The following is a 26,108-nucleotide window of genomic DNA, read 5'->3' as shown; positions in this document are numbered from 1 at the left end:
CCCAGGCAAGTCGGCTACTGACTTTGTTGCAGTCAATCAGTCAAAACATTTTTCTCTCCTGCTTTTTTCTAACTGTGACGGGATTCTATTATGACTTGGGCAACCCACACAAAAAAAGACTTCCCAAGGCCAGAGATCACTTCAGTGAATTTGATTATCTATTCAGTGAACAAAGATGCCATGTGCAAATGTAGCAGTTTATTTTATTTATTTATTTTTTATAATTATTATGAACCTTCTCAAAACACTTTTTTGTTGCATTGACATGTCTGCAGCTTGTTTGTGGTTCCTGATGTTGTTCTGGGAGGACGGTTATTGATGTCACACAGAGTGGGTTCTGTGAGGCAGAGAAGCTGCAGCAGCCAGGCAGAGAAGCTGCAGCAGCCAGGCAGAGAAGCTGCAGCAGCCAGGCAGAGAAGCTGCAGCAGCCAGGCAGAGAAGCTGCAGCAGCCAGGCAGAGAAGCTGCAGCAGCCAGGCAGAGAAGCTGCAGCAGCCAGGCAGAGAAGCTGCAGCAGCCAGGCAGAGAAGCTGCAGCAGCCAGGCAGAGAAGCTGCAGCAGCCAGGCAGAGAAGCTGCAGCAGCCAGGCAGAGAAGCTGCAGCAGCCAGGCAGAGAAGCTGCAGCAGCCAGGCAGAAAGCTGCAGCAGCCAGGCAGAGAAGCTGCAGCAGCCAGGCAGAGAAGCTGCAGCAGCCAGGCAGAGAAGCTGCAGCAGCCAGGCAGAGAAGCTGCAGCAGCCAGGCAGAGAAGCTGCAGCAGCCAGGCAGAGAAGCTGCAGCAGCCAGGCAGAGAAGCTGCAGCAGCCAGGCAGACTGGGGTAGCATGCTAATGCAGCATGCTAATGCTACCCCAGTCTGAGTGATGTTTATGATGTTCATAATTGTTCTCACACTTTTGTGCTGCATAAATTATGTTAATTGTCTTTATGTGCCTTAAAAAAACAAACTTTAGGTTCAGTTAGAATGAAACTGTTTCCCCTTTAAAGTTGTTTGAGATTTTCCCTCCAGAATGTTTGCTGGGATCTGACTGGTTGTGTCCCACGTTGTGTTATAGGAATAAACTGACGCAGATCCTGAGTCCTGTGTGATCCATTATGCAACTGCTACACAAAGTATATACAAAGCAATTAATTTACAGTTTAATTTGTGTTTAATTTAGATTAAAATATCTGATAATAAAATTATTATTGATTTAACATGTAACAATGTATTGTTTATTCTATGTTGCATGACTTTGTGTTTTTGTGTTTATGAAATGCCTTGTTGCTGAAATGTGCTATACAAACAAAACTTGATTTGATTTTGATTTAAATTCATTTTCTCACCAGACGTTGCCTCAGAGCAAAGCCAACTCCAACCTTTCTGTCTCATTTGGAGCAACTTCTTGATCCAACATTTTAACAACTTTACCTTTTGTATTTTCTTCAAGTACATAGATGCAATGCAAATCTAGTTTCAGAAATTTTATCTCAGCTTCTGAAACGTTTTGTCAAATAGAATCTATTTGAGTTCAGCTGGACCAAAACCAGCACCGTTCCTCTGACTGTGTTCCTGATTTCATCCCAGACAGATGAAACATTCCCAATCATTTAAATGTTGTCTGTCAGACATATTGATGTCTGACGGTGAAGCCAAACTCATCGTACCAGCCCTGATGTTAAATGAACAAAGGATTTGCTGCTATAGCTGACAATAATCAATGCTGACTCATGTGAAACAGCAGTGATGGAAAGTTGGCATTCTAGTTGAAGGGTTTCGAATATCTGATCCGGGTCAAAATGCAGGACTGATGTGTGTGTGAGTTTGTGCATCAGTGACCAGAACATGAGAACCTGTGGCTCTGGCTGAAGTCATGGATGAATGGATGGATGGATGGATGGATGGATGATGATGGATGGATGGATGGATGGGATGGATGGATGGATGGATGGATGGATGGATGGATGGATGGATGGATGGATGGATGGATGGATGGATGGATGGATGGATGGATGGATGGATCATCTGCTTACAGATGATTTTCTGCTTACAGATGATTTTCTATGAGCAGAAAATCATCATAATTAGTAGAAATAAAGGCTTTTTAGCATCAATCTCTGTGTAATTAGTCTATACAGAGTGATTCACTTAGTGATTTCTACATTCAATGGTTTTTTTTCATAATGTTCTGATTTATTGAATTAAACAAGATAGAAAAAGATATCTTTAATATTTAATCTTGCTAAGATTAAATATTGAAAAAGATTTGATGTCTGATTGGTCTGTCACTGATTTATTTTTACCTGTTTATTTCTGTTTTTCATTTCACTGATTTCTTTCTGTCTCCCAGCATTAATGCGTGTTGTTTATTTGTGACATCATCAGCCGGGTGACCTTTCGCAGATCTTTGTTTTCCTGGAAGATGTCAGAGGAGCGTCTGTGGTGAAAGTCTCCCCATCGTTGCTTTTCCTCCCCTGAAGTCACATCAGCAGAACAGAAAACTGTAGAAACAACACCTGATTTTCCTCTTAAAGAGATGATCGTCCTGTTTATAAAATGATTTGTTGGGAAGGGTGATGCCTCTCTGCTTTGAGAGATTTCATTTCCTGTTTTTTCTCCCCCCCTATCATCTCACCACCTATTTCTCCTGCCTGTCTTTAACTTTGTTAGATTTGTTGTCTAATGTCCCACTTTGTGCCTCCTTCAGAGGAAATGAGTAAAATCCTGCAGCAGCTTGAGCAGAACAACCCAAGTGAAATCAGAATGCACATCAGGTGGTGGCACATCAAAAAGCACTTTAGGTTTCTGCGCTCCTGCAGCACACCTGAAACATTACAGATGCTCCTACATTTCCACTGCCTGATGCATCCAGATGAAATTTAAGCTAAATTGCAAATTTTTCAGATGAGAAATGATCTACCATCTTCTGACAGGAAGAAAGCGTCAGTAGAGGAAGGAGAGGTATTCTAATGTATTCAAACAGTGCCCCCTTGTGGATGGTTTGAATTACATTTGGAAGGATGAAGAATTTGGAGATTAAGAGGTGAGAAACAGAACCTGTGGAAACTTAATTAGAGATACTTTATATTAGTTTTGTTTGGGCTGAAAAGCTTGGAAATGAAGATGGGTGTTTATGTGAAATCAGATGATGAGAGGTGTTTGGACTCTGAAGCTGCATCTGAACATAAATCACATTTAAAAGCCCTACGGTGGGAGAGCGCACCGAGCAGCATGTCGATGCAAGACTCTGAATGCCAAACAAAAATCATTTTTTCATTCCCCCTCAGGCTCTGAGGATTTTTTTTCTCCATTCGAGGTGGGTTGATATTTTATTTCCCCCCCAAACGAGAAACAAAATTACAGTCCGGCTTTCCAGAAAGGTCAAACGGTGTTCAGTTTCCTGCCTGACTGATGGAGGAAGGAGAGGCAGAGCTGGACTCTGAGGACTCCTTAGCTGTTTGAGATGAGAGCGCCGTTCCAGGCTTTCATCTGCACAGCGAGAAGCTGCTCTCAGATCTGCTCCCTCTTTGCCTCTCTGGCTCCTGCATCCATAGCCATGCATGTACAGACAACATGAGAGGGCGAGGTCTGCTGCTGCCGTGTGGGTTTACCTCCGGGTCATCTGCTGACATTCTGGGAAGAACAGCTCAGTGTTCGCTGTAGTGGTACGGATGCTGTAAGTCTGTCAGGTACAAGGCAAACAAGAAGTGAGTTAAATGAAGACCATTTTCCAGAGTCAATGCAGCTGCCTGGTAGTAAAATGTCACTTCAAGCTGTGGCAAATTGTAGATGTCAATAGCAAGAACAACAACCAAAAAAACTGGATCTGCTTGTGAGCCTCCAAACAATGCAGGCAACAGCTGAACATTTATCACCCTTCATGCCAGGGACAGTTTGGGTTGGCATGGAGGGAACACTTGGCTGGGCTGCACCTGGCCGCTGCCACAGAAACACCCCGGGGGGCCAGGAGTCACTGGTGGGATGGAGGGGGACAGAACTGGGAGGCACTCTGCTGTCAGTGACTGTCTGACTGCATGATCTCAGAATCATTTCCTCTGTTTTTGATCCTCCATTTGTGTACCAACCAGTGGAAACTGGGAGAAATACCCTCCTGTATTAATTAAGCCAGCTGCCTGGACGGGCGGCAACACTGACTTACACTGAAGAGCTGCTCAGGCTGAGCTCTAAAACATCTGACTGACAGATCAGTAACAACAGTTTTCCTTCTTCTTTCCCCCAAAGATTCTGTGAAACGATGTTTCTCTCACCACTCACTCCGGGCTTTCAGTCATTTTGGTTTGCTGCTGTAGCAAGGTAACATTCACACCTTTGCATTTAAAACTGCAGCACACGCCAGGGCTTCACAAAGTGTGGGCTGAGCCTCCTCTAGGAGCTCTTGAGGTGCAACATGAGAAAATTTCAACTTCTCATGTTGCACCTCTTCTTCGGGTCCATGCCCAAACAAAATGGGTAAAAAATTTGTAGCGAAAGCTACAGTGAGAGACGAGACTGAGTCTGAGGCAAGCAGAACAAAAAGCAAGGAATCATGACCATGATTATTTAAACTATGGATTTTCATGGATGCTCCTCTGCCTCAGGATACCAAGACATGTTAGCTATCGATGCTGAGACCTCGACAGCATGCTGAGGAGGCTGAACAAACAGTCAGAGCTGAAAGTAATTCATACTTTAGCTCTGTACACGAAAAGCCAACTGGACCATCATGTTATGTGGCGCAATGCAAAACTAACGCAGATAAACACCACAAGGTCAAGAAAACAGATAATACTTTACATTAATTATCCATATCTGTGTAATTAATGTAACCGATCCAATAAAAAGCACCACAACATTATTTCACACTATGGCATGAATGAAACTGATTTCTTTACTGGTAGTTTGGCTAATAATTATCTGACCACTTGGGACAGATAACAACACAAAGGATCGACTCTAGGATGGCTGAATTACCAACTCATCACATGTTCTTTATGTTATTATAAAATATGTTGAAAATCATGTCTCATTTCCCTTCCTCTTCACAATGCACACAACTCTATCCTGGTCTGTCTCATAAGATACCAAGAAGTTAAACTGAAGGTGGCGACAAGATGTGAAGAAGCTCTTTGGGTTTGGACGTCATGTTGTGCTGTTCGTCAGTAAATCTGCAGCGAAACATTTTCAGGGTTTATTTGAGTGAAATCTTTTTCTGCCTGCTGCATCATTTTTCACTTCAGAAGCAGTTGAGCTGCAGCTAAATTCAGAAACAATGAAAGGCAGGTGCACATCACCTCAGCTCTTCTATGAACCGTTGTGATTGGCGTGGAGCTGAAACTCTGCTGCCTTTTGTACTTTTACCTTCCTCACTTCTCTCCAAAGCAGAGTTGGTTTCTTTGTTCCAGCAGTCAGCAGTTACTCATGTCCAAGGCAACATTTCCCTTATTGATCTCAGCAGTTTGTTTAGCACAAAGCCCACTGGCCTTTTCTTTTATGTACCTCCTTTAAAAAAGACAATAAAACCTAAGGTGAGCACTTCTATGGAAGTGAAGGTAGAGCAGAAAATGTGACTCAGTGTGTCTAACAGAGTTCAGGCTCATACCAATACTCTGTGACGATGAAAGGCCTGCAGCCCACAGCTTCTCCGTTTACCTCTCAGAGAATGTTCTCTGTCTCTTGTCAGGAGTATTCTGAGTCAAGAGCTGCTCTCACCTCAGGTGAAGTCATTTTACGTCATCGTGTCGGATTGAGCTTTTAATACCTCCAGTTGAAGCTGTTGGCTGTTAAGTGCAAGTGCATGTTATGAGATGAGAAGTGTGTATTTAATAAAAAGGAGAATGCTTCAGAGTAATATATCAGTTTGCTGAAAATATGAAGGCATCATATTTTCATCCTGGTCCTAAGAGACTGCAGAATGGAGCTGCAGGTAAATCTGGATAAGTTTGGAGTGAAGAGACAATTTTTCTGAGACCAAAGTTGAAGCTCTGAATTTACAAATCAATCTGTATTCCAGTCTTTACTCATGAAATATGGAATATAAAATCCTAGATATAAGTAGATCATCCTTTCAGGCTGTCAGGAAGACAGAAAGCAGATCCATCATTCAGGGGAAATGTTCATAACGAGCTGGATATTCCTATCAGTTTAAGAAAATGTAGCTGGTAATTATTTTACATTTAATCACAAACGTGTAGTTCAATGTTGATTTTTATGATTTTTTTAATTTGTATTAGTTTTTTCAGTTAAATTAGCCTAAAAATTATTTGATTTGTTAAGTTATAATCTTTCTTTACTTCATTTTGCAGTAGACTGACTGACTGACTGACTGACTGACTGACTGACTGACTGACTGACTGACTGACTGACTGACTGACTGACTGACTGACTGACTGACTGACTGACTGACTGACTGACTGACTGACTGACTGACTGACTGACTGACTGACTGACTGACTGACTGACCTTTCTACTGGTGATTTAAGGAGCGACATGATGATCATTCAGTGCCTGTCGATCAGCCTTTATTGATGAACTCCAGTCTCTGGGTCTCCAGTTTCTAGTGATTCTGAACTTTCTGCCTGACGAACCTCCAGCTGAACTCGTTCCTTCTTTAGTCTTTAGGTTTGAGTGACTGCTTTACCTCTGGACCTTCAATAACCTTCATGACTGATCTCAAGAGTCATAAATTCAGTTTTCATCCGAACCAGTTCCTGGAACCACAAACAGGTTCTGGATACGTCCATCAATCAACCACTGACCTATTCAGCTGTTGTTCATCAATACTCCTCACCCAGTCTAAATCCCTCTCCAATAAGCTTTTGCATTTTATATTTCATATCCTGCATCTTATGTGTCAGGAAATTCCCCCAAAATGATTTAGTTTTTATTTATCCACACTGCGAGGCACAAGGTGTGAACCTTTTGATTACTGGACGGACGGATGGAATCAACCCAGTCCTGCTTCAGGAGGATTTATCACCAGAGATGAAAAGCTGTAATATTTGACATCAAAAAGAACAAAAGGTGTTGAGATGTTACAGATGTGTCCAGTTTTCAATAATCAATAATCGGACACTGGACTAAAACAAACACTGTTCTACGTGATGAAGGTTCATTTCTGTCTCCAGTTAGTGTGTTCTGAGATTAACCATATGAGTCATAAAGCAGAGCATTCTGGAAATGTTGACCTGAAGCTGGAAGGAAAATTGATTTTCCTCACATTTTAGAAAGAAAGTGAGTTTTTAACCTGAACTGATTGGTTCCGTCCCTGTGATGATTTACACTAGATGGCAGCTTCACACAGTGAGTGGATTATGTTTTTAGTGTTAGACTTTTTATTCCAGCAGATCTGAGGAGAAAAGAGTTTCTCCCAGCTGGAGGTGAAGAAGAACCCGTCCTGTAGAACCCATAAACTCTAAATCCACTCGGCTCTTCGAACTGAACATAACTGAGTTAATAAACAAATCAGTTTATGGAAAATGTTTGAGCTGCTTTTATGCGATCATGTTTTGAACCGCAGTTTTTTGCCGCGGATTACTGAAGCATCAAATCTGATCAAGTCAAATCTGCTCCAGCGTCTCTGCTCACGTTTTATCCGCTCACTCTGCCCCCCTGTGCGTCTTTTCCGCTTCCGTGGTTGGACGGAAACTGAGGCGCGACTGCATGTCTGAGAGTAAAGAGGAGTTTGGTTTCACTTCTCCCATCATCGGTCGGATCGTTCACTGGGAATTCTCCAGCATTCATCCCGCCATGGGGAACAACGTGTCGGGACTGTCGGCGCTGCAGAGATCCCAGCAGGCGGGTTTCCACCGGCTCCGGAACCACAAAGGTCAGTGACTGGACCGCTGCAAGCGGAGGCAGTTTGGAGAGACACAAACCGTCTAGTTAAAGCTCAGAGGTGAAATCTGCGGCTGGCTTACACAGTTTTGTTGCCGCTGCTCTGGGATCAGTTCCAGTGGTGCTGAAGAACAGCTCCCGGACCGGGCTGGACCGGACCGGGCTGCAGGGGCCGAGCCGGACCGGACCGGGCTGCAGGGGCCGAGCCGGACCGGACCGGGCTGCAGGGGCGGGGGCCGGATTCCGGGTCAGGAGATGACTTGGAAACAAGTTACTGCAAACTAAAACAATCGTTTAATTATAAATAAAGAGGCGCAGAAACATTTAGTGGAAGATGTTATTTCAGTGACGTGAAGCCTTGGAGAAATAATCATGAAGTGGATGATAGCATGGCCAGAAATATATGAAATATTAAATGAAAATGTATGGAAAAATCTGGAAGCAGATCTTGGTGGTTTATGATTTTAACAAAACTCCAGCTTGATTTTGGTCATATGAACAGGAGCTCAGACAGGACACCTCTGGACAGGGGCGCTCAAGTCCAGTCCTCAAAAGCTGCCATCCTTCAACTTTCAGATGCATCGTGCTTCAACACACCTGAACCAATTTCCAGTAGCAGTCACTCTTGCAGCAAGTCTGAGGAAGTCTCTGACTGAAGACTATTGCTGTATGAAATGCTAACATCTTAACATCTGAGCAGCAAAGACATATGGTAACATGCCCTGCTGTCAGCTGTTGTCAAGCACTGGTTAGAGTAGGGGATATGATGTTGGAGTAGGAGATATGATGTTGGAGTAGGAGATATGATGTTGGAGTAGGGGATATGATGTTGGAGTAGGCAATATGATGTTGGAGTAGGGGATATGATGTTGGAGTAGGAGATATGATGTTGGAGTAGGCAATATGATGTTGGAGTAGGGGATATGATGTTGGAGTAGGGGATATGATGTTGGAGTAGGGGATATGATGTTGGAGTAGGGGATATGATGTTGGAGTAGGAGATATGATGTTGGAGTAGGGATATGATGTTGGAGTAGGGGATATGATGTTGGAGTAGGAGATATGATGTTGGAGTAGGGGATATGATGTTGGAGTAGGAGATATGATGTTGGAGTAGGGATATGATGTTGGAGTAGGCAATATGATGTTGGAGTAGGCAATATGATGTTGGAGTAGGCAATATGATGTTGGAGTAGGGGATATGATGTTGGAGTAGGCGATATGATGTTGGAGTAGGCAATATGATGTTGGAGTAGGAGATATGATGTTGGAGTAGGGGATATGATGTTGGAGTAGGGGATATGATGTTGGAGTAGGGGATATGATGTTGGAGTAGGGGATATGATGTTGGAGTAGGAGATATGATGTTGGAGTAGGGGATATGATGTTGGAGTAGGAGATATGATGTTGGAGTAGGAGATATGATGTTGGAGTAGGGGATATGATGTTGGAGTAGGGGATATGATGTTGGAGTAGGAGATATGATGTTGGAGTAGGAGATATGATGTTGGAGTAGGGGATATGATGTTGGAGTAGGGGATGCTGTCCTTGCCCATCATGATGGATGGAAGAGATGGTTTGAACTTGTATCCATGAAGCCTCCTGTTCAGCTCCTCTTCAACTGTTACTGTAGTTTTTTTTATGCTAATCAGCTGCTCCCGGTTGTAAAACCAATACCTTATTGCTATGGCAACATATCAAATCAATGTTCATCTCTAATAGCAAAGGTGAGACTTCCTTTAACTTTTTAAACATGGTGAATGTCCATCCGTCCATGTATTGTTTAAACCTGCTTGTCCATGCAGTGTTGTATTGGAGATCTCCAGAGGCCACTGGGTGAAAGGCTGGGCTGTAGTGAATCTGAAATGAGCCAGATTAAATCTTTAAAAGTTGTTTCCAATAAGAGAAATGAAGTTTTAAAACCCAGCATATTGGTTTGATGCTTATAGAAGTAAAACATGTTTTTCTGATGGTGCAGCTTCTTTCATCATGAAAGAAGTAATTGTTGACAAGAATGTTCTGCTTTTGCAACACAGACAGGTGTAAATGCATATTTAACACATGCTGTTTTAAATTGAGACATTGGAATCTGTTGGAAACAAACACATCCCTGCTGATGATCCGTCACTCCGGCCACAATGCAGATGGTGTTTCTACTCCTTAAGGTAATTGTGAATGCTTGGCAACATGGTCAGAATCCACATGGGGGGAAGTAAAAAAGTACAACAGGTGTTTTACAAAGAACATGTTAATGGAAACCAGTTCATCAGAGTGCTTTAATCAAGAGCTAAGCAGTAGGGGATGTGATGTTGTGCAGGGACGTGTCATCCCTGCACACTCTCTCTGCTCCCTGCCTTCTCTGATCACATAAGAGGCAGAACAAAAATCCACCTCCACCTTCCCCATCTTAGCCAGCTGTTGTATTTGTGGAGCAGAGGCTGGTGGGGCCTTGGGGGAACGTATTAAATGTGAACTGTCAGTGGAGTGATCAACATAAGTACACGGTTTGCCCTTTTCCATCCTCTCACTGAGCAGGAACACAGCACAGAAACAAGTATGCCAGGCGGAGGGGGAGGCGAAGAGGAGGAGGAGAGGCAGGATTATTCAAGCAGGTTGCCTTGACGACCACAAGTAATGTGTGCAACAGTTCCCATGGTGATGGTTGCCATGATGAAGAGAGCCATCAGGAGGTTGACGAGGGGAGCAGGTGACGTCACCGGCAGCAGCGTGGCGAAGAAAGACCAGGATGTGATTCTGTTCGGGGTGATGATGAGCTGTGATTGGTTGGATCTGGAGTAGAGACCCCCGCTGTTCCCCCCACAACCTCAGCTTTTCAACACACACACTAATACACACACACACTAATACACACACACACACACACACACACACACACACACACACACACACACACACACACACACACACATAGATCCACTACATCAGACTACAACTACCATCAGAGAAATCATCATCTTTCCTCAAATACACCAAAAACATTTCCTGCAGACATTCAGCTGCTGTACGAGCCCAGATGTTCACTCAGGTAGGATTCAGGTGTTCACTCTGCACTTACTGCTAAATACATTTTCTTTTAATTAGTGCCAAATGCTTTTTTGTGTTTGTTGACCATCTTTCTGCAGGTGCAGAAACAGATTATATGGTGTTTGTTTTCTTGTGTTCTCTCTATTTTTCATTCTCTCCTCTATTCTTATTTCTCTCTTTTAGTGTTTTGCCTCACCTCTTTTTCTTTCTCTTTCCTCTTTCTCCCTACCTTTTCACTGTAACTTTCCATTACATTTAAAATAAACATATTAGGTGCACCATATATCAGATATATCAGCTTATATCAACAGCTGTAATGTTCCACTGGTGGAACTAAATTTGTTTTCATTCTTTTTTGCACATATAATAATTTTGCCTGCTCCATTGCCAGACAGAATTCCATCCGTCCGTCCGTCCGTCCGTCCGTCCATCCATCCATCCATCCATCCATCCATCCATCCATCCATCCATCCATCCATTTCCTTACACTCTTCTCTCTAGTGGTGCTTATCTCCAGCGAATGTTTCGGGCGAGAGGCGGGTTGACACAATACCGAAAAATAAAAAATAAATCTGTAGTTCTTTGCTATGATTCTGTCAAGTATAACTGAAAAAATGGAATATTGAACATTTAGTTTCCATAGATTCTCTAAAAGGGTTCATGTCAACTGAATGCGATCAAACACAACTTCTGAAGGAAAATCATATCAGACCAGATAAAACCCAGCAGGCCAAATCCAGATGTTTACAGAAGGGACTATTCTTCAAGTGCAATAAATAAAATAAAAAGTTAAGATTAGTAATAGATTTGCAAAAAAAGGAGTTATGCTTTAATCATTGCACAGCAGAACTTGCCAACAAGGAAATGTAATTTAATATGATGGATAGCTGTGGTCAGTTTGATGAAGACGAGGGCCTTGCAGAAATACTACATATGAGCTGAAAATCTGAACACGGATGGAAACTGATTGAATGTAGAAAAAAAATCAAATGGATGGAAAAATGAGGTAATGACCATTAAAGGTTTGGCCACATCAGGTTCATTTTGCCTGCTCAGTATCAAAAGAGGCAACAGAAAAACAACATGCGATTCATTCTGACGAGACGTAGAACTGAAGAAAAGTTTAAATCAGACAAAAAAAAAAATACAACTTTTAAATTAAGAGTAAAATTCTGAAAATGGGACAAAAAGAGGTTTGACATGCATCTTCCTGATTCTTTAAAGTCTTTCCACTTTTTTTTTATCACCATCAACAATTATAGGACTCTAAGAAAAGGTTCATGAACCATTCCATGGTTTTGACTCTGAAAGGTCAGTCTAGCTGCCCTTTCAGTAGCAGCTACACTATCAGGAATTGAAAGTAGTTCAGCTGCTTTCCATTGAAACCATTTTATGGCGCCAGTATCAGGTAGAAGATGTGGCTCTGAAAGGTGTTTTATTGTTCATGGAGGTTTGCTTCGCTGCATTGTGACTCAGCTCAGTCAGACAGAGACATGAGTCTCAGCTGAACATCACCATGTTTTCATCAGCGAGCGCTTGCAGTGGATTCCTGTCTGATGTTACTACAAGGGCATCTCAAGGGCGAACAGTTCCTTCATACCAGCACAGACTCCTGCATAAGGAAATACATAAACACGACAAACCAAAGATGACGTTACTTATGCAGACAGACTAAAACTTTGCCTAAGAAAACTTAAGTATCATTTTTTTGCAACAGAGAGGAAAAAGTGTTTGTTTTTTTTTTTTAATAAACAAGCCCTTTTATTTGAATCTCCATATGCTGTATTAATCCTGGCTTCACTTCATAAAAATGTTTTAATTTTGCAATTAGTTTTTTAATGAAATATCGAAGCTGAAGCTGAAAAACTAAACTTCAGGCATCAAATAAAACACACACGATTCCATCAATTGTTGCTACATACATATCATACATCATTTTTCTGTGATAGTTAATTTTCCTGAAAGGATATTGTTAAAGGACAATGTCTCAAATCAGAGGGAGAACACCTGAAATATGTTCATTATCATAATTATGGCAGACATCTAGCCAATTCGGTCCAGAGCTCATTTTGTCATTTAAGTTGATTGGAGCGAAATGTAAAGTCATTGAGTCATTTTTATCCTGAAGAGATTAATACTTGTGTTATATTAATGATCTTCAGAGTTTGTGCGTAGCAGGAAACTTTTAGTCACAGGAAGTCCAGACGTCGCCTAATGAGAACTAAGCACATGCATTTTTGGGGGATCATTAAATAAAATTAGTCTGTTGGTTTTGAAATTAGGGGACCATAAACCATATTTCAAAGATGTGTTGTTAGAGTGAAGTCATATTTGAAAGAATTTCCTCCATGTTGTTGAGGTCCTTGACCTCCGTTTGCTTCCTGTTACGTAAGTAGAGAGCAGCGGTGCAACTCGCTGCCTCTGGTGCTCCAGCATCTTTAACACCTGCCTAAATAAGAAGCACAAACACAGCGACGTGTTGCCGGCACATCGCCACTCCTGCGAGGATTCAGGCTCCTCAGGCGATGCGCCGCAGCGTTCCGCTCAGTCTGCACCAACACAAATGAAAAGCAGACGACTGTCTGAGTTTCATGAGCTCATCAGGTGAGACGATGTGTTATCTTCATATAAACTGACACAAAGGCGAGCAGCTATCACAGAATTGTTATTAATGTGCAGCGAGCAGCTTAAGGGTGTCTTAGAGATGATGATGCATTGTTGTGTTCTTGAAAACAACCTGCCATATTAAAGTTTGTCTGTCTCTGAAGTATTCGATGACATTGATAAAGTGCAGCGTTTTATTCTTGCAGCAGTGAAATGTTGATAAATGTATTTGTTTTCTTGTTTTGGGGACAGAATTTGTCTTCTTTCTCTGCCTTGACGTTAACCAGGACAGAATCTGAGACCTTCTTTGTCTCAGCTATTGCAGCTGTCATGCAAGCTTGTGAATATATTGACTTTCCCTCCATGAAGAGGGGAATATTGCCTGTTGTGCACACAGTGATAGATGTATGTTTTAATGGTGCTTTGTCATCAGAACAAGCAGCCTGGTTTGTGTTCTGGAAGAGGAAAAATTAAGCCTGTTGGAATTGTAATTTTGTGGTTTTGTACAAACACAGCAAGATCCGTCTTCCAAGGTGAGTCATGCAAAAATCGGGAAATGAATGCTTCAATGCTCTTTTAATGCTTCAAGTTCAAATGGAGGACACAGCTTTGAGTGTGTTTTGATTTTCTGGACTTCTGGGGTAGGTTTTACAAGAGGTCTGACTCCAGAGGAAACCGGACCCGTGTCTTCCCTTCTTCCTGTCCGGCATGCGAAGACCATGTTACTGTTGATCTGCATGTTTCTTTACATGCCCAATGTGCAGATGATACAACAAGGACAAAATTACAGGAATTTTGTGTAGAACATCTGTATATTTAATCATTTGAGTCCAACGCCTTCAGATTGTCTTGCATGCTGCAGGTATTTAATGAAGAGCCTGTTGCATTCTTAATTATGTCCCAGAGGAAATAAATTCTTCTTGGTTTGGATCCTGTGTGATCAGCCAATCGGTCTGATCAATAAGTGATTCTTGAACCAAGAAGAAAGACTAGAGGCACAGCGATGCTAACCTTAGGTATATTTACTAGCTGAAAACATCAACCAATCAATTCTCTTGAAAAATCTAAATTTCTTTTTTCAGAAATTAAGGTTTTAGGGTTAAAATTAAAGTTTTTAACTGGATATAATTTGATAATTAAATGCACAAAAGTTAAGCAATATTATTTTTTATATAATTCTGAAAGAACATTGTAAACCTGGTAAGAGCTTTATTTGCATTAGATGAATCAGCATCACTCACAAGGACTTCATCGGCTGAAACGAGGGAACGCTGCGGTTAGCCGGGCTGCAGAGGGAAGAAACTGACGCAACAAAGACCCTGTCCTTACGTAACCTGAAAAAAGATATTAAAATTAAACAGAAACAGAATGTTGTTTTATCTCTGTTCTGTGTTCGGTGCAGACCACCAACAAATAAATCTTTTTGGGTTCCTCTGGATCAAACGGAGCCTGTCAGGCATATTTATAGTTCTGATTAAAAAACTGGAAGTTGTTGGAGGGAAAGTCATAAATGTTGGCAGAGACCTTATTAAAAATTTAGATTTCTATAGAAAACTCCTTTCAAAATTCAGTTCTGTTCAGTATTCATATTTATTTAAATATGTAAAGAAATTATTCACCAAATTATTTCAGGTCCATTTTGTTTCATTTTTCATTCGATTCAGTTTATAATAAAACAAACAAAAAGTTGTTGGATAGAATTTGATTCAAAAGTAAATTCTCAGTGAAGTTCTGTCTGAATCTGCTTCATGCAGTTCGAAGTAAAACTGATAATATGTTCATTTAATCCCAACTCCAGTCTGGTCTCAGTAATTTACTAAACTAAAACTAGGATTTACAGGCGACTCATGTTGAAGACACACTAAGAGTGTCATTTATTATGATACATATCTTAAAGTGATAAGAGTTTAATTGATCATTGTCATGATAAAATCCAATTAATGATGTGAAAATGTCCCCAAAAATATTCTTTCTCTCTGGATTGATAGTTGACAGTTTTACTGTTAGGATTTATTTATTGTGTCCAATGATTCTTAGTTACTCTGATTTAATTACTTAGTTTGGTTTTCTGATAGATTCATTCCTAGTCCGTCATGTACGTGACTGTGTTTTTCTGGACATTATCTTCAATTAAACCAACTTTTACATCTACCTGGGTCTGCCGGCGTCTGCCTCACCACCTCACCACCACCAGTCCTTGACAGACACAGAAACCAGAAATACATCAGCAGTTACAAAGGTTGACTTGGACTTTACGTTGTGATGAACTTCATTGCTGCTGTCTCTCTGTGATAATTAGAGGTGGTGAGGTAACTTCCTCTCCAGTTATAAACTCTGTCCAAACAGAGAGATGCTGGTTCCTCTTTCACTCTCCAGCTCTGACATCCTACATGATAAACGGCAGGATGTTGGAGTAACTCTGTTCTGATTCGTAGGCGTTATTTTGTTTGGTTTCAGATGCTATCAAGATGGATGGATTGAGCTCTTGCTGATTTAGCTTTTCAGTCAGAGGTCTTAGATTTTTCACCAGACTGACTGCTACTGGAGATGATGCAGCATCATCATCCACAACGACTTGTTGAGGATTCTTGGATTATCTCAGCTATAACATTTATTCTACCTTTTGGATTAATATAAGTATCTTTGAATTTTGACTTGAATTAAAGGATTATTAATTATATTTCAGTTATGAGAAAGACCATCACCTTAGAGGCTAAATTATCATTATATTATTGTGTTAATACAAAATTTCCACAATGAATTCCACTATTTTTCAAATTTTTTTGATTTATTTCTGACATGCAGCCTGCAGCTGGGACACACAGACATGGTTTGAAAACATTTCTCAGTCCCACAGAGGGAGGACTCTCCCTGCACAGCCTGCTGATCTGCAGAGCTGCTGTTCGCCACCGACGGGATAATCTGAGCATTGTGCTTGGGTCCATGTGAGGAGGGGATTACATATTTATTTGGGTGAGTTTTCATCCCTCCTTCACCATCTGCCACCAGCAGTGGCCTCGGCACAGTCATGTGAGCTTTTTGGGGATGTTGTGGGATGACAGTGGATGTTTAAGGGATTAAACAGAAGAGACAGAGAAAATCAAAGAAATATAAAAAGAAGCCTTCAGTTTCTTATCTTATGCTTTTCTGACATGTTTTTTTATGTACTGCCTTTTATTTTTCTATAAATTTTTTACAAAAGTGAAAAAAAACAAAGTTTGTTGGCTTGTTTGCATGACATGCAGGGCACATTAATAATAGAATAGCATGTCTGTGACAGAGAATTAGGGCCAGACTTCAAAATGTTTTACATATTTTTGAGAATTAAGTCACATATCATGACAGCCATGATATCAATAGAATGAAGACAATATGACCAAAATAAAGTCCTAAAATTACTGCAAAAAATTGTTTTAGCATCTTTTTCATGCCTCTTAACAGAAAACATGTAAAAACATTTCCTCAGTATTTGGTAAAATGATATTGACTGGAGACAAATATTTTGGGATTCCAACAGAGAAATAATAACTTTGTTGTCTTGAAGCCACTTTGTCCCCAGTCAGGTGATCTGGAATCTGGAAAAGTCATTTTAGTCCATACTTTAATTTCCTTGTTTAAATATTGATTCTCTAATATTTCCACAAAGTCTTCCTTCTTGATGTTCCATCTAATTCATGGTGTGCAGGTGTCCCTTCTTACAGCCAAACCATGATGCTGCCGCCACCGTACTTCAGAGTTGGGATGTTGTTGTCAGACTTGGAGCTTCCTCCTTTTTTCTCTCACTGGAGCAGAAGTGCAGTTTTAGGTCCATCACCACCAAATGTTTAAGATGATTAATATCTGAAAAAATATTCAAAGGTTTGCATATTCTCCTCCTGGGTGACAGATATTAGCCAACAACTTGGAATATACATAGCTGCATTTTATCCTCAGCTGCCATGTTCATTTTTGTCTGCAGCTTGTATTTCATCTTTTTTCAGGGATTTCCTGAAAGTCTTCCTGCTTATTAATGCAACAGTCATCAGCAACTGGACTTCTCCCTAGGAAGTGCTGCAGGAAATCAGCAGCGGAAATGGAAACACGATAATCGTGTGTGTCTTCTCATTGTCCTTGAAACATCCTGATTATTTATTGTGAGGCTGTGGAAACGACTTCTGATGTGGCAGAGACACTTTGGTTGTTCACTGGAAAAATGACAGTTTTCTAGAATTGTTGAGCCTGAATTACTGAATTTTTCTTTTGCTGCAGATTAATAGTATAAGGTAAGTGTGCTACTTATGAATGGATTCATGGAGTAAATGTTGGTACTTTTTAATTCATGCTTGGTCAGTTGAAGGCATTTCCTTCAAGGAGCAGATTCACTAAGGAACACTTTGATCAGCAGACAGCATTTCACTCTTAGTCAGTTTTGTCATTTCAATCAGTTTTTTCAGTTCTTCAGGAGATTTTGTCACATTAACATGATTTTTCTTCTCTCTGTCGCCCTGTGCTTGATGAGGGGACATTTTGCTCAGCTAAGTTGCATTCAGAACTGCCCATCTTACATTTTATTAGATGCAGCAGTTTAACTGTTCCTGGCTGTAACCATTTTTTGTTTTTGAAATATATATATACTCTCATGTGACTCTGAAATCCTCTGATCTACAGAGGAGTTCATGGTCGACTCGGTGACTGCAGGGTCAGCAGCTCCATGCAGAACTGTCCAGATCATCAGCCGCACGCAGCCATGCTTGAAAGCTGATAAAACGTGTTTGTGGTGGTATGCTGGTTTGTTTTGTCTCTAAACATGATTCTGTGCAGTCTGGCCAAACAAACATTTCTACTTTGATTTCATCTGATATCTTGCACTGATTTCAGAAGTGACCTGTGCTAGCCTGCACTTTTCAGAATGAAGTCGCTTTCCCCTTCATCCCTCTTCAAAGAAGGTATACTTGCTCAGTTATTTTCTGATATTTCTGCCATGAAAACATCCAACATGCTAACTGAGGCCAGTAGAGTCTCAGATGGAAGTGTTGGGAGATTTTGTCATCCCTATGAGCAATGCATGCTCTTTGAATTTGAAGAAGGTTTTGAAGGCATTATCTGCAGAATAGTCAGCAGATAATGGGTGGGGTCGCTGGGGCAGTAGCTAAAGGAGAGGGACCCGGTTCTCCCTGGTCCAGCTCCCCCTGGAGGAATCTCAAGGAGTTCCCACCCAGCAGAGAAACATCGTCCCTCCAGGGCGTCCTGGGTCTTCCTCTGGAGAAGCTTGAGGAAGAAACTCTTTCCCGGAATCTCGTTCTTTCAATCACTGAGCTTGTAACCACTGATGTAGAAACATCAGTCTCTCTTCACCATGAGAGAACGGTGCAGCGCTCTCATCACTGCAGGACACACTAATCTACCTACTGATTTCCTGCTTAATTTTTCTTTCATTTCTGAATAAAATGAAGTGTTACTTAAACTCCTCTCCTTGGGGAGGTGTTTCTGTTTTCCAGTATGCAGTCTAAAATGGAAGACTTGAAGTACTTCTCACTTATGGACGTCATAAACGTTGAGTTTATGGATTTCGACTTTAGCTTCAGGTTTTGTTTTAACCTTTCTGATCTTCACTGAATCCTGTGACTCTTCTTCCAGTCCTGCATAACAAAGAATCAGACATTTTCATGTGTTTTTCCATCTTCATACATGCATCAGAGCTTTGGGAAAAACATTTCCCCTAAAAAACACATCAATCTGCTTATCTCTGTTATGCTCTCAAATGAGAAGATCAGCAGATTAGCTGCATGTAAAACCTTTGGTGGCCTCTCTTGTGTCTAATTAAGACACTCTTGTTTTGGAGCATACATGAAACACAAGTTTTCATTGGTGCTGTCTGTCCTTTGGGACGGAGCGGTTAACAACTTTCCTTTAATCTCATTTCAGGGCCAGAAAGATCTAAACACAACATAAAAACCCAGACCAGCACAGATTTTAAGTGTGATAAATGAGAGGAATAAGAGGTGAGAGCCACAAAAATGGATCAAAGAATGCTCCAGTTATCAGTCTTTGTGTCTGAAAGTATTCTACTGCCAAACATGACAGGAGCCAACGAGAGCCGAGAAGGATTCACAGGTTGCGCTTCAAAAACCACTTAAGCTGCAGGGCTGCTGATTGATGGCGGCAAAAATCCATGCAAACGCATTCATTTGTTTTCCCACGCAACAGCTGCCCTGGATAAATCTAATGTAACGAACAATAAACACCCATCATGATCGGAATTGCAGTTTAAAAGTCTCAGAGATCTGCTCCGGGAGGAATTACAACCACATGTACTCCCTCCTGGAAGAGAGGCTGGAGCTACAGGAAACAATGACTTTGCTCATAAAACGTTTCTTGGACACATGTTTTTAGTCACTTTGTGGCTGCAGAATGAAACTCTGCGCCACGTTGGTACAAACTTCAACATCAAAACTATTTTATAAAATATAGTTCATAAAGTTGGCCGTACAGATGGGGATGATGCTATGAACTCCTCCTTCGCTGTGTCGGAGTGAGGTCAGCTTGATGCATGGGAAAACACCGGTCCTGGTCATGAGTAACAAGTTCCCGTCACTTGCTAGCAAAAACATCTGTACGGCGAGTTCCAGGCACCTGAAAAACACAATCAGCAGGGGCCAGAGGAAGCCGATGCATCAAAAGGGCCAACAGAACCCCACTGGCCCGGTTCCTGCTACAGCTCATCAGGGGGACGACACAGATTCCCAGGAAATCCAGTCTGTCCCACTGGGACATTTTCAAAACAGAAGTGCCTCCAGTCTGTGCTTGAATACAAGCCTACAGGCCATCATCCATCCCAAAATCGCCACATTCTGAAGCCTCTCAGTGGCGTCACAAGATCTGAGGAAGTTTGGTTGCTGAAGCTGAAAAGAGCTGCAAGGCGTTGGGGAGTGTGAGTCCGGTGACACTCGCAGATGGTTCAGCAATCCAGTTGCTGCAAATGGCATTGATAAAATTAACTTATGCTGAGTTCAGAGCAAACCCAGATTGCTTCCAAGAAACAACAGAACTTTGCTGTTATTGTACTGTGGAGCTTAAAATGCTGATATGTAAAGATAGATTGAATTGAATAATTTAGTCTCCACACAGAGTTTAGTTTTTCATAGATGATGAAGGTCAAAATCTGATTGACTCAAATATTTACTTTTCAGTTGACCAGTTGGAATGACAAATTTAACTTGACTGCATTGCTTCATATTAGAACCTCAATACACTTTCATCTCTTGTAATCAGTACATGAAGAATCTGGAAAAACTATGTGAATCACATAACATCTCCGACTCTGTTTAACTGAAAACAGCAGCTCATTGGTTTCCCTCCACAGCATCTCTGCTGAAAGCCATCACTCCTCACCATCACATTTTGCAACAGGCCGAAATGGTATTTTAGTTCCTCTGCACCAGAGACAATAAGGCATTTCTTTGCAACAAGCCAGCCCAAGGCCAAGCCGTTCTCTGAGATATTAAAGCAGAGTGACAGATCTAATTATCACCTCCCCACTTCTTCTGCTCCAGCTCTGATGAAGAGTACTACATTACACCGGACGTTCTGTGCCCTCAAACTAACTTTCACCTTTGCTAATAACTAAGCATGTAGTTATCTGGAAACCTGCTGGGGGTATGTCTCAGAATAGGTGGAAAGAGATTTGCAATAAGGCTGGATTTATGAAAGTGGGAGACCATTATTCCAGAGCTTGCTGCAGAGACCATTAGAATGCCCCCTGCCTGCCGTGGCTCACCTTTACATTCAACTTTTCTCATTTCTCTTGACAAAACGATCCAAAGATCCTTTTCATCAAAATTTAGGACGGTGTCACACAGGTCCTTTCTTTCCTGTTTCTTTCAATCTCCTTTACTCATATTGCACATGGCTCCAGATGGGGCTCCAGAGGCATCGCTGAATAGAAGGTTTTGTTTGCACACACTTGCCAAACGGTGCTGTCAGACAATACCAACTGCAGGAGACCGACTCTGTCGACCTCTCTGCCACTTGGCATCTGCTGACAGATTCTCTTTCAGGCTCGTACAAAACAGCCAGAAAGAGGCAACAGGCCCCACTCTGTTGGCAGGATGTTCGCTTTTTTTAAGGATTTGCATATCGGTGTAAAATTCCCATCACTAAAGTCTGATCTTTTGTGTCGGTTACTATTGGTGCCAATGCCAGAGTTTTGATCAGCTCATTCAAATAAATAAAAGTGAGGTCAAATTATGTGTGTTATAGGAAAACCTGGTGAGGTCAAGTGTTTGACATACATTTCTTGTCTTATATCATTACCAAAGCATTGCAATGCAAGTGTTACTTATGCTGGGTAAAAGCACAGAAACCTTAACAAAACCAAAAAACTGTTGCAGATCATAGTAAATGCAACAATTACAGCAGCATTTCAAAACTAATACATGTTACAGCAATGTTGAAGCTGAAATGCAGGAAAGGAAAATCGTGTTACTGTTTACCAGCTGCAACCTTCAAAAGATTTCCAATAAAAGAGTCAAAAACTTCTCCTAGACCCAAAGAGCAGAGAGCTTCAGAAAACCCTCAACTCCTTTAAATGAATAAGTAATGTACTCAACTGTAATGCCTTCTATGCACACTCACCACACAACGCTCTATTTCTGAAGAAAAAGCATGTTGAATGTAGTTTGAGGTTTGATACAGGAGACTTGCACAAAGAGACCAGATGTCCAAAGAGCTGAAGTTCTTGGATGTTGTCACTCACACCCTGTTCTGCTGAAGAAAGGTTCTGCTCAACACCACAGAATCTTTTGGATGGTTGATCTACTGGACGGTAAAACCTCCAGCATCAAGTGTTTGAATCCTCTCACTGGCTGATTTACGCCAATCCACTGTGCGCACCATTACAGTGATTTTACTTCCACTTCACTTCGCATCAACTGTGTGTGAGTCTGTTACACAGAATCCTGATAAAACAGTTTGTGGTTGGACCATGATAAGACATTTATATTTTGGATTTGCAAAGCACAGTTTAGAACAAACTTGATCTGACCAAAACTCGATTGACATGAAATGATTTAATGCTACATATTTATATGTTTATCCTGTCATAAAGGCAGAACATACAGTGAATCATTTGTACTTTGTCCCCTCGGAGCCCAGATGACCTGCAGTGAACCTGCCGTGTTTCCTAAGTTACGTAAAGCCATTTTATGTACAGACTCAAAGAGCTGCATCTCAAGCAAACTGCATAGGACTGCAGGCCGAAGAAGGGCTTCTTATTTAACACCGAGTGGTAGCTGCATTATTTAAAATAGGAAGCCAGAGATGCTGTACAAAGGAAGGATGTTCCAGGAATGCATTAAAGTCCAGGCCAATTGTCAAGCGAGGAGGGGAAGCTCACTTTTCTTCAGGGCTTCCTCTGCTATGCATCTGCAAGGCTGCATGACGCAACCGTCTAATGTTTCCCCTGAAACCCGTCTGGCCAGACTCAGGACTCTGCTTTTATTTACAGATGCAGACGTCTATATGTGTGGTGATGTCATCGCTGAGGTGAGCTTAGACCTGGTGTTTGGTCAAAGTAAAGTCACGAACTTCACACTTTTTAGCTTTTCTGTTTCTTATTTGCATAGTTGAGGGCCTCCGTTACGTGACTCATCAGAGTTGACAGATGCAGTCATTATTCAGCATTAGGAAGCTGTTTTGCTAAGAATAGACAGTCTTCCTTTAGCTGCTCCATGTTTCCACAGTTGTCAGTCGTTGACACATGAAACCAAAGGTGGTTAGTTCTTCATTGTGCTCTAAGCGCTCTGTGGCAACTGTTTTCACCTCAAATCTGCACACCATGTGTGGCTCAGCAGGCTCTCATTTAGGAAACTAAACCTTGAGGTTGGTTCTGGTTTCATTCTGATCAACAACCCAGCCGGGCCCGGGTGTTTGTTATGGTTACGTAGCGGTAATCATTAAAAATGATGGGGAAATGGGGTCGTGTAAATATTATTACCTGCCAGATTTGGTGTTTAATTCTTTCGACATGAACAGCAACACAGACGGTTGATTTAAACTCCTTTATGCTCTCTCGTCTCCTCAAGAGAATCAGACCGTTATGCTTTGATCGCACCTCTGAATGACTTCGAAATGACATTTTCATGACTACAACTGTACATATTTAAAATATCTTCAAAGGAATAAAGTGTCCCATTTAATGCAAAGTGGTATTTCTAACTCACCCAGATGATGCAAGGAATACAAAATCCTTTCCATTTAATGAGTTAAAAAATGTAATTTATTTTACAAACGATGGCTCCACCCAGACCTTTTTCATTTTGTTCATTTCTGGAATCCCCTTGAAACTGACAAACATGTGAACTTTGCAAACAACAGCGATGGATGATGAAGTTGCTTCTCTTGCCACTGGGGTCAATTTGTGCTTCAAAAACAATTTGATTGGCTGCTGAAAAAGACAAACCATCTCAATATAAATCCTCAGAAAATATTGTATCATGTTATCCATGTTTTGGTTTTTGCACATTTTCTGAAACGTAGTTCAGTTATAATTATACAAGCACATGGAAATAATGTGCAGGAATTCAGCGTTCCATTGCAGGAAGGCTTTCGGGGTTTAAGCTCCTCGACATGGACCACCCTCCTCTTTAAGGCACCAAAACTACTTGGACAATTGACTCATAGGTTATTTCATGGTAGATGAGGGAAATTTATGAGTCATGTCAATATCCACTAAAGGCTTGGAGTTGATTTTAGGTATGATGCTTGCAAGAGGAAGATTTTTCAGACAACATGTGGTTAAAAGTGCTTTTAATGCAGGTGAAAAAAGCCAACATTAGAACAGGTGTTCTGTTTATCTGTGCTACCTGTAAATCTGCCCTACCTCGAGGCAACGCACACGATGCTACGTCACACACTGCTTACTCAGCAGATTTCTTATAAATATGTCCACCTGTGGATGTTTTGCTTCATATTTCTTTATTTCATCAAAAATTACGGGAAGCTTTATTTAATTTATTTTCATTAATGGCCTGGGCTATCATGGCTGCCAGTGGCACTGGGACACCAGTGTTCACTGGTGATGTGACAGAAAACAGAAGCGGTATGTCTCTGGGTTGTTTAGAGACATACTGCCTGCTGAAATCCAGATAAATTCAGCCAAATTGGTTCATACTACAGATGACCCAAAACAACCCAGGAGTTTATTAAAGCAAAGAAATGGAATGACCTTGAAGACCGAGTCCATCTCCTGATCTTAATCTGATTGATGATGAATTTCACTTGTTAAAAGATTAAACAGCTTAAGAATGCAGAAAGGCGCACAAACAAACAGCCAAAGTCTGGCACAGCATTACGAAGGAGGAAACTCTGGTGACATTAGATGTTAAATATTAACATTTTATTTTCATTTATTTAACTTGTCCACTTACTTTGGAGCCCCTGAAATGAAGGGATTGTGCTAAAAAATTCTTTAGTTCCTCAGGTTTTTATTGAATTAGAGCTGAAAGTCCTGACTGACTTCAGCCAGCAGCAGCACTGCTGCGTGAGTCTGAACTCACGAGTCTGAACTCACGAGTCTGAACTCACGAGTCTGAACTCACGAGTCTGAACTCGGCCGGGTTACGTGACGACAGGTCGAGTCAGAGACCCGACTCTTTTACCGGTCTCTCCTCCAACAGGCCTGGGATGAATGAGGAAGGATGGGAGCTGAAAGATGGAGAGTAAAGAATGTGACCTGAGCTTCCAGGCTTCTGTCTCTGATGTGCATTTGGTTCAATTTTAAGTTGAAATTATGTTAATTGGTTCCTATAAATAAAGGACTCGTTTTGATCTTTTCTGGAGTGTTCACCTTTATTAGTCACAACCAGAGAAATCTAAATTTGGAGAATGTCGGCTCATTCTGGAGTAAATTTCTTCCATCGATGTATTTTTGCACCTCCTCAGACGTTTGTTTATTTGTCAGGTTTTTACGAACTTTTTGTTGTTTGTATATAACGACAGAATGTGTTGGTCCATTCATGAGCTGGGAAATAAATTCTTTTAATCTTAGTGAAGCTTTGTTTTCTGGCCAGGACTTTAACACATTAATTTTGATTAATTTATTAATGAACACAGTTTATTATATAGAAAGATTCCGGCTGGGATCTTTTATTTGGCTGTTTCTTACGCCTGTAAATCCGATGCACAAGCGACTTTCTTTGACGTTTGACTGCAAACATTGAGTCTGAACATTCAGGGCTCGCTGGGCTCGTTTGACTTCAGTAACCCAGAAGTTATGCAGAAACATTTTGTTTTCCATGTTTAGAACAGTTTTAAAAGCTTCATATTTGGCTGAAATCTTTCTTTGTATCTTTTTATGTTGGTTTTGTTTTTAAGTACAATTTTCTTCAACCGTCTGTGAAAACAAGTCCTGCTCTGTCACTCAACAGCTGATTAGATCCATGCTGCCTCTAAATGCAGGTAAATGAATCTTTAGGTTGAATCTAAAACTTGCAGTATGAGCTTGTTGTCCTCCAGCGTGTCGCCTCCCCCTCCTGACCCAGAAATCTCCCGTCAGCGCGGCAGTGACAGTGTTAACGCTCCCAGGCTCCTCCCTCTATGCAAATGAACCCGAGGGGGGAGAGCTCCCTGAATGAGGAGGCGGACTGGGGGAGTCTCCTTCACGGATGTGCGCC

The 26,108-nt window shown here is 41.3% G+C and overlaps 1 protein-coding gene across 1 annotated transcript in view; it reads left to right on the top strand.

Annotated features, from left to right (window-relative positions):
- Positions 1-7,702: 7,702 nt before the first annotated feature.
- The window catches only part of LOC129351056 (E3 ubiquitin-protein ligase NEURL1-like), a 110,371-nt gene continuing 91,965 nt past the window's right edge, over positions 7,703-26,108 (top strand). Inside the window, 1 exon segment of the mRNA XM_055019830.1 lies at positions 7,703-7,801. Within this exon segment, the coding sequence (XP_054875805.1) occupies positions 7,723-7,801 (79 nt within the window). The 5' untranslated portion in view covers positions 7,703-7,722.

This window comes from Poeciliopsis prolifica, unplaced genomic scaffold, assembly GCF_027474105.1.
Source record: "Poeciliopsis prolifica strain line A6 unplaced genomic scaffold, Auburn_PproV2 SCAFFOLD064, whole genome shotgun sequence".
NCBI lineage: Eukaryota > Metazoa > Chordata > Actinopteri > Cyprinodontiformes > Poeciliidae > Poeciliopsis > Poeciliopsis prolifica.
The sequence above is the reverse complement of the archived record's forward strand: the minus strand, read 5'-3'. Positions and strand labels throughout refer to the sequence as shown.